Source organism: Colletotrichum costaricense (genome assembly GCF_030867565.1).
Source record: "Colletotrichum costaricense strain IMI 309622 chromosome Unknown Scaffold_25.1, whole genome shotgun sequence".
NCBI lineage: Eukaryota > Fungi > Ascomycota > Sordariomycetes > Glomerellales > Glomerellaceae > Colletotrichum > Colletotrichum costaricense.
In genome coordinates, this window is record NW_026848254.1 from 1 (window position 1) to 13,128 (window position 13,128).

The 13,128-nt window shown below is 52.6% G+C and overlaps 6 protein-coding genes across 6 annotated transcripts; 3 read left to right on the plus strand and 3 right to left on the minus strand.

Annotated features, from left to right (window-relative positions):
• Positions 1-138: 138 nt before the first annotated feature.
• CCOS01_15608 (uncharacterized protein) lies at positions 139-1,468 on the minus strand (the record flags this gene model as incomplete). Its single annotated transcript, XM_060463746.1, has 4 exons — positions 139-723; positions 787-1,108; positions 1,166-1,200; positions 1,262-1,468. 4 exons carry the CDS (start codon positions 1,466-1,468, stop codon positions 139-141), a joined length of 1,149 nt encoding a protein of 382 aa, XP_060305501.1.
• A 3,897-nt stretch (positions 1,469-5,365) lies between these two features.
• CCOS01_15609 (sugar porter family MFS transporter) lies at positions 5,366-7,126 on the plus strand (the record flags this gene model as incomplete). Its single annotated transcript, XM_060463747.1, has 2 exons — positions 5,366-5,965; positions 6,026-7,126. The coding sequence occupies 2 exons, from the start codon at positions 5,366-5,368 to the stop codon at positions 7,124-7,126; spliced, it is 1,701 nt and encodes a 566-aa protein (XP_060305502.1).
• Positions 7,127-8,980: 1,854 nt separating this feature from the next.
• Positions 8,981-9,771, plus strand: CCOS01_15610 (uncharacterized protein; the record flags this gene model as incomplete). The annotated part of the gene is made up of 2 exons (XM_060463748.1): positions 8,981-9,511; positions 9,589-9,771. 2 exons carry the CDS (start codon positions 8,981-8,983, stop codon positions 9,769-9,771), a joined length of 714 nt encoding a protein of 237 aa, XP_060305503.1.
• Positions 9,772-10,881: 1,110 nt separating this feature from the next.
• On the minus strand, positions 10,882-11,121 carry CCOS01_15611 (uncharacterized protein; the record flags this gene model as incomplete). The annotated part of the gene is made up of 1 exon (XM_060463749.1): positions 10,882-11,121. One exon carries the CDS (start codon positions 11,119-11,121, stop codon positions 10,882-10,884), a length of 240 nt encoding a protein of 79 aa, XP_060305504.1.
• Positions 11,122-11,538: 417 nt separating this feature from the next.
• Positions 11,539-12,194, plus strand: CCOS01_15612 (uncharacterized protein; the record flags this gene model as incomplete). Its single annotated transcript, XM_060463750.1, has 2 exons — positions 11,539-11,776; positions 12,061-12,194. 2 exons carry the CDS (start codon positions 11,539-11,541, stop codon positions 12,192-12,194), a joined length of 372 nt encoding a protein of 123 aa, XP_060305505.1.
• A 318-nt stretch (positions 12,195-12,512) lies between these two features.
• CCOS01_15613 (uncharacterized protein) lies at positions 12,513-12,812 on the minus strand (the record flags this gene model as incomplete). The annotated part of the gene is made up of 1 exon (XM_060463751.1): positions 12,513-12,812. One exon carries the CDS (start codon positions 12,810-12,812, stop codon positions 12,513-12,515), a length of 300 nt encoding a protein of 99 aa, XP_060305506.1.
• Between the last annotated feature and the right edge of the window lie 316 nt (positions 12,813-13,128).

Here is a 13,128-nt window from a genome sequence, read left to right on the forward strand (position 1 = left end):
CCCCCCCCGCCCCCTTCAGGGACCTTCACACAGAAGAGGTGAAACGCAACTTGCCAGGCATTATCAACTTGTAAAAGGTCTATAGTTCTAGTCTTGCTTCGATGTCGAAGTGGGAAGATGAAATGGCTGCGCAAGCGTCTACTCCTGTTTCGCAGGCTTGCGTCCTACCATCAGGTACATGGGTGTGAAAATCTTCTCCTTGCCACCGAGAACAAGCGCATCAGCAGCGACACAAAGGCTATCTGACATCTTCATCATCCCAGGAGGGGCAAGTCTCAAAGTCTCCATAAGTCCAAGGAACCCATGCGTAAAAGCCCGTCCCAGCCCAGTCATGCGGAAGGTGTAGAGCAAGTCGCCCACCGTCTGCGCGTGTCTCCAGCTACCCGCGTCCAACGGCCAGTACCACGGGCTCGGATCCGGACGCTCTGCCATGTCCTCGTTCTGGATCATCTCGAAGCCCGCTGCTTGGAAGGCGCGTACAGCTTCTGATGCTTTGACCATGTTGGCGATACCGTCTCCTTGTTCGATGTCGATGCGAATCTTGCGCAGACGGAGGTCTTCGTTGTCGTACTTTTCCGTCATGACCCATTCGTAGACGCCAAAGACGCCACCAGGCTTGAGGACTCTGAAGATCTCGGAGTACACGTCTTGTAGGGACGGGGCGTGGACTGTGGCTTCGATAGCGTAGACCGCGTCAAAGGTGTTGTCTTCGAAGGGAATGTTCTGTTGAGCATTTGTTGTCAGTTAGGCTTGTAGGTGTGATTTATCGAAGGTAAGGGTTTATACCATGAAGTCGCCTTGGACGAATTGGAGCTGCTTATCTAACTTGGATTTCACAGCATACCTCGTGGCCCGTTCCACCTGGTACTCGTTGATGTTGAGACCGGTGATGTACGCCCCTGTGAACTTGGCAATCTCCCGAGCAGGTCCGCCCACGCCGCAGCCAACGTCCAGTACCTTCATATCCTTTTTAATGTCGATAACGTGGGCGAGGTAGTGTTCGTGTCTTGCGATGCTCTGCTTGAAAGATTCACCGGCAGAAGGGCGAGAAAAGTGGAAGCTTTGGCCGAAGCCATACTCGTAGAAATCGGTCGCCAAGTTGTAGTATCTAGAAAGCCAACAATTAGACCACAAGATTGCTTCTTAATGTGAGGATCGAGCTTACTGCCGAGTAAGAGAAGCGTAATCTGCTGTACGAGCCTGTATGGTAGCAATAGTTAGGCAAAGTTGGATAAAAGTGTGCTCGTAATATTGGACGTACATCACGGTCTCCTTTCGTTTCTTTTTGTGCGCTCTTATTATCCCAATGACTGAAGTACTCGTCCGTGGCCGCCTTCTGGGCTTCGTAGTCCTTCTTCAACATTGCTGACATGCCGACGTCTTTGGACGTTCCCTTGTGGAGAATCTTCTCAAACGTGGCATCTTTGGCCAAGAGCATCTGCCCTTCCTCTGGAATAGTTCCAACCATTATGATGAATGACGAGGTCGGATTTGTAGATGACTGTGTCTTGTAATCGAGTTGGAAACGGTTAATTTGCGATGCCCAGAATTGGTAGAAACTTGGCAGAGGTTGTTGAAAGACGTAGACTCGAAGTGGTGTCATCCTTTTTCATCAACAAGAGCGTCTCCTCTGCTTTTAAGTGATTTTTCTTCAACGTTGCTTTCAACCATCAATTCAATAAGTTGGACATCTTGATTCTATCATTCCAGTTCACAAAGTAAGGAAGGCTGAGATGTCAGACACGAATACGTGATAAGCTCCTCGATGGCAATCAAATCCGAATACGAATGCGCCTCTCTACCCCCACTGCGGATGCCAGAACCGTCAACTCGGGCAAAGCTCTGGAGTCTCTCTGATTCGTCAACCCTGCCTAAATGGGAAAGACGGTGGATCGCGAAGATGATGCAACAACCCGTTCGCTCCCGTAGAGCCGTGTCCTCACTCAATGGAGGATTCTGATGAAATTTGTGGATATCTCTCGAAACGTTCTGTCCTTTCTGCAGGCATCATTCCGCTTTACCATGCTTTCTGATGAAATTGCTGGTCTTCGGGAGACCCATATTTCGAGCCTATTGTGGAAAGGCGCCGGTCTGACCTGTCCGTGCTGCTCGCAGAGCCATGGACACGAATACGAAGAACGGCCGGATCCAATACTACTTGCCTTGATATCGATGATTGAATAGTCGGCACAGAGGGACACCGGATGCTGGTATATCGTAGGTATTCTCAACATCAAAGCGAATGAACATTGCACGGGGTGACTCTTACGCTTCTTGCCATCATAAATATCCCTCAAAAAAGCTTAGCTCAATGGCGCATCATGGATTGTGGCAGCCACAGTCTCAAAGTAGGCTCCATCCATGCCCAGGGGTTGTCTGCGAACTTGCTAAAGCACACCCGCTCGTTGTCCTTGAGCTTAGCGTGGCGTTCAACTCCTAATAATCACCATTCCGCTCCAAGTCGTGAAGCCAATGCATTATCTGCTAACCCGTGATCGTTGTGTCGTGTCAGAACCATAGAGCCATAATTTTGATTGCATAAGGCAACGATAACCTGACTTTCATTAGGCGGGTAGTTAAGAGATGAATGGATTGCGACAGGAACAGACAGGACTATGGGCTATTGTTATCTCTACAATGGCCAAGTTCTGCTGTGCTCTCCCGATGGCGGGGTATTCTGTCCGTACTACTTCTACCGCTTCCGTGACTGGTGCGGGGCGGAGCCTGGTGCCCGGGGACGGGTCCGGGCTCAAGGGTTCCGGAAACTTCGGAAGACAGCCGGCGGGCCTAGCATGTGATAATCGGAGCCGTGGAGATGAGACGGACCCGGCCACTTGGTGCTGCCCCATTTTGATGCTGCGGTAACGATGGGCTTAGGCCCGAACCCGATTACCTATGGCTCCACTTACGGTGCACATCGAACGGAGCCGTGACTCGTGACTCGCGATAATCCTATCCGGATCGTACAGCGGGATACTCGTGCCATCCTTGTCACTCCCGTCGGCAGTCTTGTGTGGTAGCCTTCGTCAGCCTCAATCGCTAGTCATTTTCTAGGTTCACGTCTCATTGACACGATAATGAGTTCGCCCTAAGCCGCCTTCAAATCTGGGTTGGCCAGATTTGCGGTTGTCTGTCTAAGGATCTGACTGTAGATCTGACAGAGCCGCACTATGCATTGCCCTGAAGAAATCGAGATATATCATATATCCTGTCGTGTCACTTAGATACGATGGATTTGGGCAGTAGATTCGATCATTTGCTGACTGCCCGTCGATATCCGAGGCACGTGTAAGATCTATCCGGTGAGCTTGGTTTCTACATCTGGAGATGATTGGAGGGCCAAGACTCGGGATGATCACGATGGGCTGCGGGGGGATGTCGCATAAGCGAGCAATGACGACAACGTGGCAGGTGGAAAGGGGACTTATTGGCTCTGTCGGATGCTTGCTTGATCTTGTGTCCACCACAAGTTCCATCCCCGGACTCGACCTCTTTGTTCCACATTGTCCCCGTGGGGAGAGATGGTGTTGACTTGGTCGAGCCTCGACGATTGACCCAGGAATCCAGGTGAGGCCGGCATCGCGCCGAACGAAATTGGGCAGAAATATTAGGGAATGGTTGAGAGGAGCTCCTAATTTCAGCGAAATTCTGCTCGCGCGTGATACGCCAGTGTGCTTTTTTGAGTTTCGCGGACCTGGAACTCGTTCAGTCTGGGGGCGCTCACCCGCCCAACCTTCTTCTCGAAATCCCAAGTATCCTCACTCCACCGTACCCCCGCCAGAGACTCAAACAAGAGACCAGAGACCAGACCAACGAACCTTCAACGTTGCGTAAAGACGGTACCGACCAATCGCTGGAACTCTGGCGCAAATCCCCGCCTAGCGTCCCGCAATATTCTTGATGTATCTGCGGGAGGCTACGCGGGGAAGAACGCTGCCGTTCGCCGTTCGATCATCAGGCGGTTTGCTAAGAAAAAGGCGCTTGTCTGTTGGGAGTTGGTACGGATACGGCACACGTACGCAGTAGTGTACGGCAATAGTGGGATAACTTGATGGGGTCGATCGCTGCTAGATCTCTCCTCTCACTCGCAGCCCCCAACTGTCAGGATCGTAAAGAAAGGGAATTTGAACCAACAGGAGCAACCAACGCCAACCCCAGAACACCCACAGCGACAGTCATCCCATCTGCAAGTGTCTGTGGCAGGGATGCCTAGTTTCAGCGACGTCAGGCAAGAAGACCTATTGGCCGTCCCGCCATACGAAATCTCGCAGAAATCTTCGCCCCAATTGCCGGTGGGTGGAATCGCCGAATGTTCTCTGTGCCGCCATTCGTCAGACATGGATTCTTGCACAGGATCCCTACCAAGCTACTCCCTGGTGGGAAAGGCTCGCTGACCCGAAGCAGCATCAGGTACGCCACATGTGCGCAGGGATGTACGCGGTGTCGCCGGCGAACACTTCTAGTGTACGGTACGGCAAGTCTAGACATCCAGCTGGCACTACCGTCTCACTCTGTGGCCTTGTCTTTTTGAGTTTTGGGCTGACAGTTTTTCTCTCCTTTTGGGTGAGGCGAGAAGTGTCCGCTAGAGCCTAAGCAATGCTATCCCGTACTTTGTCTGATGTGGGTTTCTTCTCCTTTTGCCGTGACCCTCCCACCCCTTTCCCTTCCCAATACTTGACCCATCCACATCCATATGCGACCCAGCCGTTCGAGACATCTCGCTGTCAATCCCCAACCAGCAAACAAGTACCAACCACACTGCATCTCCAACCCCAGACCATCCATCCCTCGACTTTCCCCGCGCGAGCCAATGGGTCGCGGAGAAAGTGGAGCATAGCGTGGTCCTTAGTCCCGGATTCCAAGCCTTGGGTCCTAGACTGCTAGGGGGGACGGGCGAAAAGGAAGCCTTGGGGTTCTTTGGTTCTGTCTTCTCGCATTGAAGTGCGGCGACTTAAGACACGGATGGTCCATAACGTCAACATCATACATACCTTCTTTCCGCCACCTTGGAATTGAATTTGAGCGAGCCAGTGAGAAGCCGCGCCGCTTAATCGACTACCTTGCTTCTCCGGAAAGGACTATCACCACCACCTCCTTGGCGCATAGCATCAGGTTGATCGAGCAAACGTCTAGACAAGATATAAGATGATCTGATATCCCCAGTCTCAACACATCTTCAGAACATCAGCTTCAGCAACTTCATTGGGATTGACAACAATTCAAGCTCGAGCATCTTCGATTCCCCTTGACAGGAGTCTTAGAACACCCGCTCTGATCTTATAAGATCGAGCCCGAACCCACATTCATCCCCGGTTTATCAATCCTTCTTCATTCCCCATTTTTTTTACACCAGTACACCGCAACCATGGTGCACATCGGATCATCCGCGGGCAGGGCGCCGACCGAGACCATCCAGATCGACTCGGAGGCCACCCGCCGCATGTCCATCGCCGACGCCGACGCCGCCGGGCTCGCTCGTGAGGCGGCCAAAGCGACCGAGGCCGAGCTCAGTATGGGCCTCATGGCATCGATCAAGCTCTACCCCAGGGCCGTTATGTGGTCGCTCTTCTTCAGCACCGCCGTCATCATGGAGGGTTTCGACAAGACCCTCATCGGCAACCTCTATGCCTACGACGTCTTCCAGCGCAAGTTTGGTGAGATCCAGCCCGACGGCAGCTATCAGTTGACTGCGGCGTGGCAGGCTGGTCTCAGTAACGGCGCGCTTGTCGGCGAGATCACCGGCCTGTTCCTCAACGGTATCATTGCCGAGAGATACGGATACCGCAAGACCATGATTGGTGGCCTCGTTGGCGTCACGGCTTTCATCTTCATCATCTTCTTCTCCGAGACCCTTGTCCAGCTCTTGATCGGAGAGATGCTCATTGGTATTCCATGGGGTATCTTCCAGACCCTGACTGTCACCTACGCCTCCGAAGTCTGCCCCACACATCTGCGAGCCTACCTTGTGAGCCACAATATTCCCGCCAGATCCTTTTTTTGGGCTAATCGCTAACTCTCTATTCAGACTACCTATGTCAATCTCTGCTGGGTCATTGGTCAACTCATTGCCAGCGGTGTTCTTCGAGGTGTCATCACCCGTACTGACGAGTGGGGATACAAGATTCCCTTTGCCCTTCAGTGGATGTGGCCCGTCCCCCTCATCATCGGCATTTTCTTCGCTCCCGAATCTCCCTGGTGGCTCATCCGCAAGGAGCGCCTCGACGACGCCAAGAAGTCTCTCATCCGCCTCACCAGCCGCAACCAACAGCAAAACTTCAACGCCGACGAGACCATTTCCATGATGGTCCACACCAACGAGCTCGAGAAGGCCGCGCAGAGTGGAACAAGCTACATCGACTGCTTCAAGGGCACCGATCTTCGCCGTACCGAGATCGTCTGCGTCACATGGGCCATTCAGACTCTTTGCGGCTCGACGTTCATGGGATACTCGACATACTTCTACCAGCAAGCCGGCATGGCAAAGGAGAACGCATTCACCATGTCCTTGGCCCAGTACGCTCTCGGCGCCCTCGGCACAGTCTTCTCCTGGTTCCTGATGCAGCACTTTGGCAGACGCACTCTCTACCTCTCTGGCCAGGGCATCATGTGCGCCATTCTCGCAGCCATTGGCTTCGCCTCCTTGGCTGGAAAGTCCAACGTCGCCGCACAGTGGGCCATCGGCAGCTTGCTCCTCGTCTATACCTTCATGTACGACTGCACTGTCGGCCCCGTCTGCTACTCTCTCGTCTCTGAATTGAGCTCGACCCGCCTGAGAACCAAGACTGTCGTGCTCGCGCGTAACCTGTACAACATCACCGGAATCACCACCAACATCCTGACCCCGCTGATGCTCAACCCTTCTGCGTGGAACTGGGGCGCCAAGAGCGGTTTCTTCTGGGCCGTCAGCTGTGCCATCTGCTTCGTCTGGACCTGGTTCCGTCTGCCTGAGCCCAGAGGCCGCACCTATGGCGAGCTCGAGATTCTCTTTGATCAGCGCATTCCGGCACGCAAGTTCAGGAAGACCGAGATTGCTGGTCTCACTCACGGAGCTCAGTCCACTGACAGAATTTCCGAGAAGGAGTCCATGGCGGCCGTCAGCCAGATTGAGAAGACTGCCTCGGCATAGAAGACTTTGAGAAACTGAAGGAGAAGGATGGATTATTTCGGGATTAGTTCAAGTATACCATTGGATCAGAGAAGGGTTTGGATTTTCAGCAGCAAGCATTTTGCACACATATCGTCTTTAGATTTTTTGTCAAAGATTAATCTCATAAATTTCGTTACTCAATCATTCTACATTCGTCTTATTGTGTCCAGACGGTGAATGGCTCCCCGCGACTAGTAATTACTTGCTAACTGGGGAGATTTCCAGATGATGGATTTAACATGAGATAACTCACCCATGTGATGATTCACCGATGTCAATAGTCACCTAAGTTATGAGTCTTTGTGGAATGCCCCCAACTTCTATTCTTCAACGTACCAGACTGCTGACCTGCTGTATAGCAAGGTTGAACTCGAAGAAGTTCCGACCAGCAGAAGAGAAAAGCCATCATTCATTGGACTCAGTATTCAGCGATCGCTCTCTCCGAGCTCCGGGAAGCGGGGCGGCGGATGAGAACCGGGATCGCCCGGCTTCCTAACGTGTCCGGGCATTCTAAGCCGGCCGGCGTAGCCCTATGGCTCGGTGTATCTTGCTGCGACGAGGTCCAATCGGACCAGATTCATACTAGTAATTGGAGTCCACCTCCGTGACAGGGACATGAGAAACCTTTTTTGAATGCGCTGCAAATCCCTGTCGCCTAGGATGGAATCCTAGACTAGAACTTTGGGTGACTTATTCTCTTTTCTTTCTAGGTTCCACTGTAGGACTTATGAAAACTTAAGGTAGGCAGCACACTCCTCCTATAAGACCTGGGTACAACTTCTAGGAAGCCTTCTCCAAAGGATTCAGGATGTGGCTGGTGCAGGCAATTACAAAGCTTACCTAGCCGTGAGGATTGTGTGCCAAGACGCCAGAACTTCCGAAAGCCGTTGCCTAATTAATTACTACCTCCACAGTGGACAGGGCTGAAGTCGCTAGATTGAGGGTCCCATCCCCTGAAATCAAAGCGTCTCATGGCCCTAATTCTCAACATCGAAGGTCGAGATGAAGGGGGCGTCATGTCTATTGCAGTCATGGTTCGTCTGTTCCACGACTTTGAGCTGTCAGACAGGTGTCTATTCCCAGAGCCAACAAGTGATCCACGGTGGCTTGTCTATTGATAGATGGTTTAAGCTTAAATTCTGTTGGAGAGACATGGTCCCCTGCTGTCAGTGGTGGTGGTCCCAATGGACGCAGCTTGGTGGCTTACACCGGTAAAGCCAACCACAAGCCCAAACCCCGAAGATAATGAACAAACTTGAGAAGTCTTTGTCTGTGATGATTTTGGTAAAGATTGTAGTTGCTGTGAACCGGCATGAAACGTTTTACTCTGCAACTATACGGTAAACTTCAGTTCTTTGTCTAAATGAAGGAAGTATTTGCCATTTGGCCGAGTCCCACTTCGAGCAGTCACAAGTCATCTTGGACAACCACTCGACTCCCGCTTGAAACTCACGACATCGCTTAGTCGTGATGCTATCGTCAACAACCCCAGAGGGCGAGAGCAACTGGACTCTCGAGCCATTGCACCCGCCTATTCAAGAAGAGGACCGCGATAGCTCTCGCCCAATTAAGAAAAATGAATCATAAACAAACCCGCCATGGATTTCCTGGGCGAAGCTACCTAGGTAGCAAGCCTCCCCTGCAGTGAAACCAACGATCCTCTTCTTCCACCCATCACCACCCCCAAACCATCCACCCTCGCACAACCTCCGCTGCGCCACGTAGCACAGGGATCCCCATCCGCAAACACCAAGACAATTATTCTTTTCTCCCCATCTCGCTTGTGGCCGTTACCCGTCTGTGTGGGGGAGAGGAATATAAGAAGCGCCCACCATGCCTCACCCTTCGCAGCTCATCTTCCCCCCGCCTCCCGGCACCGATCCTGCTCTTCTCTACTTTGGTGGTTGGCCCGAGATCACCTACCGCACAACCCTCGAGCCCGGCGACCTCACCTCCGACTCGGACGACGAGCTTGAGCCCCTTCTCGGCCTCACCAACAGCGAGATCATGGCCTACGGCGATCAGCAGGGCGCTGCCGCTGGTGGTGGTACTACCGCCGGCCAGAGCAGCATCCAGAATCGCATGTGCCCCAACATGCGTACTTGCTGGGCATTCTCCTGGGAGTCGTACAACCTGAAAACCTCTGACAAGGCTGTACTCCTTCGACGTATCTGCATGATCATTATTCTCGGTATTCGGACCGCCATCACCATCATCGGCATCGTCCACGACGTTACCCACGCTCAGATCGTCAGCCTGATTCTCGACATTATTCTCGGAATCTTGGGATTCTTGTTCATCGCCTGGGCCCTTGCCGTCATCGGCCAGGCCGAGGGTCGCCGCAAGGTTTTGGGCGTCATGGTTGTAAGTACTTGTCTGAGATGAGGTGGGGTCTGGTGAGATGAGAGGACCACAGCTAATGAGCTTTTATTTTTTCCCAGGGTCGCTGGCACTTCGATATCTTCCTGCTCGTCACCGCCTTCATTCACGCCGCCATCCTCGTCGGCAGCATTATCGGCTTTGGCAACGGCGGCCGTTACGCTACCTGGCTCATCATGTGGCTTCTCATCTTCGGCGTCGCGTGGGTCGCTACCTGGCCCGCCGAGGCCGAGAGCTACGCCTAGTCGAGCAGCATAGCATTGCCACGATGGCGTTTTCTTTGAGTGACACGTTCGAAATGATTCGCCAGTTCAGGAGTTACAAGTCGCGTGATGAAAGTGGGCAGGATCGAAGAAGCAGAAACTTCGGGCGGTACAATACTGATATGGAAGGGCAAGGACGGGAGGGAGGCCCATGAAAACTGATGCTTCACTCTGGAATTCGCGATACCCTAGCATAGGTAGCTAAGAATTGCTGAATTGCGTGAGCAATATGGCTTCGTCTAGCTGAATGAGATCAAATGAGACACCAAGTGCTTTCATGAGCCTCGTGAACGCATCGCAATGAAAAATGGCTGCACTGTTGGTCAGTCCGACTTCTGCCTCATGGAATCAAGCTAGCGCTTCTTGGACATATGTATGAAACGAGAGCCACGCTCATCAGACCTCGAGGTGGGTGAGACAGAACCAGGTGCTGCGTGCTCCCTCTTGATCGCTCTGGATGCGCTCTGGATGAGCCAAATCCGGGCGAGGTAAGCTTCAGGCTGCCCTAAGTCTCATCGCGCAAGGTGTATGAGTGACCCGAAATGCATCGAGTCCTTGAATCGCTCATCGTCGCGTCGATTCGCTGGCGCGTTTCCGGAGCGGGCTCCGGAGCTGCTGCATCTGCCGGCGGTGAAGCGGGTCTCGCCCCACGTGATGCTTGGTGGTGTCCGATCGGTGGTTTGAGCGAGTTCTGTTGCGGCAGGCGATCTCATTTAATGAGGTGTACTGAGTTCCTCCAGTTCTCCAATCGCTTGAATGGGAGTTTGGGGCGATTCAATCACGTCTCCTTACTCCTGCAAGAATATCGCGCCAATCGAAGCATCTGGTTGAGGCTGTTGCCGATCCAATGTGGCATCTCAGAGATTGACGACTCACTAGACGGTCCGCAATGTTGTGGAATAATCACAAAATGAGGCTGCTGCATAATTGGGGGAATAAGCTCTTTTTGAATTCGCTCTCAGGGAGTATCGCATGCAATCGTGGAAATGAAAGACAACTTGGACAGATAGACAGACCGACCGACCCTTATTGAACCCCGAAAGAAAAAGAAGGAAAAGTCCGAGGGCTACCCAAAGAGGCGATTGACCCCGCTCATTTGTAGCCTAGTCTCTCCAGAATAGATTGACCAGCGGGAGCACCGCCTTGTCCCTTTCTCAGGCCGGCGTCGACACCCTTGACGTAGTCAAGAACGCGGATGTGTTCCTTCTTAAGCTCCTCGAAGTCGTGGGACAGCTGCTCGTGCCATGGGTACAGGACGAAGACCTGGAAGCCGAGGGCCGACGAAGCGACGAGGAAGTTGGTGAGAGAGATGGCTCGCGTGATGAGGACCATTGTTGCGGTTTGTTTGTTGGTGTTTACGTGCGTATTGAGTGTTGTTGACTCTCACTTCTTTGTTGCGAAGTGTTCGGTTTGCTCGGAATCTGGAGTCACGCGAGCCTGGTCAGCGAATGCGACTGCGACCTCGCGGGGTATCTTGGCCCGAGCGAGAATTAGGTAGGATGATCACGGCTTACTTGGTTTTATGATTCTGCAGATGTAATGGCCTGGATCTATACGTGGTCGATCTGTCGTAAAAAGAAAAGGCAAAGAGAGAGGAACTTGGTCTATTGAGGAAGAAACACGATTAAGGACAAAAAGAAAAAGTGTGGTGTAGAAGAGGAAGTTCGACGATTGACGGCAAGGAAACGGGCAGAAATTATTATTCGAGAGGCAACCCGGGGATGATACCTGAAAGACCCTTTTGGGACAATGGGAACCTCCCCAGGTGATTACCTCACCGACAGCGGCCCGGCGGCAAGGTGGGACCTCCGACGAGCACGCTCGGACTTGGACGGGTTGGTTGGCTCCCACGACATGGAGGGAGGCACAGGGCTTGTGAAAGGATCACGCCGAGTAACACGAGCAACACATATTATGGTACATCCGCCTGCCGAGTACCTTACGTGGGGGCGTTCATGTAAGTTAGTTGTAACTGTAACTTTCTTGCTGGTTCTCGTCACTGGCCTGAGCCTTGAACATGACCTCGGATAGCGCCAACAACCAGCACCAAGAGGAGAAGAAGAACTGCAAAGCAATGGCTGGCCAGGCGTATCAAGCGTATCCGAATGCTCGGCAACTATGTCTAGGTACCGCAAAATCGCAAACGAAAGCATGTCAAGTGACGGCTGGAAGCCCCGAGAAAGGAGGGAATGATTCAAGGCGGATGGGGTCGAGGTGGCCTGACTTTTATGGAGCCCGTCTTTGCCGTCAGAACTGCCTAATGAAAACTAGAGAACTTCCCGGGGTGGAGCCGGGAGACCGAGGGCCCAAAACCAACGGGCCTCTCCGACTGGCTTGCGGCGTCCAACGCCCTTCTCTCGCACAACGCAGTCCTGCAGCTTGCCTCCATGGGCCCTATCCGCTAGACAGAAACATGGAGTGAGAATGTGACCTCGAGCTTATACCCCTGGTCCTTTGGCTTCTTTGTTTAGTTCAGCCGGGAACATTTTTGAGGATTCGATGGGGTTCGTCGGGGCAGGAAACATGCGTCTGCAGGGGACGAATGACGCATGTGAAAGTCTTCCTAGGTGTGAACGAGCCAACTGCGACGAAAATTCGCCCGCGGAGGCCACTGAAAGCAATCTCACTACTAATAAGTACAAAAATTGGTTACGATAAGTCACATTGGTCGCGTTTGACTTTGATAATCTAGCCAGGTGATGAGTAATGTTTCTCTATTCAATTCATTTACATCGGAACACACTTACACAACAGAACCACCAATGGTCCGCTGCTTGAGATCTTTCAGTTGCCCAGTCGCGGAGCCCTAATGCCATCTCAACCTGACACAGCTTCACAGGAAAGACTACAGTTACGCAGCAAGGACCAAAGGAAGGCTCAGTAAATAAGCCGGACTGAAGATCCCCCAGCGCTATCCCCAGAGTCCGTCGACCTTTGAGCCGTTGAGGAATCGAACCAGCTGTTTGCCCCGCATACCGCAGGCCCGGGTCGACGCCGGTAGCGGGAGCTGGAGCGGGGCACATCAGTTCGGGCTGCCACGTGTTGGTGGAGCATTGCCTTTCCGAAAGCTGCCGATGCTGGGCCCACCGCCGCCGCCCTTTCGATTTGGATCACTGCATGTCTTCTCGGACAGTCGAGCGCTTTGTGATCAAGTTCAATCTCTTGATGCACTGGTTTTGGTTTGGGGAATGAAGAATTAGAGACCAGACACTTTGTATCGACAGCCTAAGTCTTGCCATCCGCCATGCCTTGATAATTCATGTTGAGAGCCCTTTGGATTCTTGACTTCACCAACAAGTTGTCAAAGGTCGCCGGTGTCAGCGCTCGATATAGACTGAG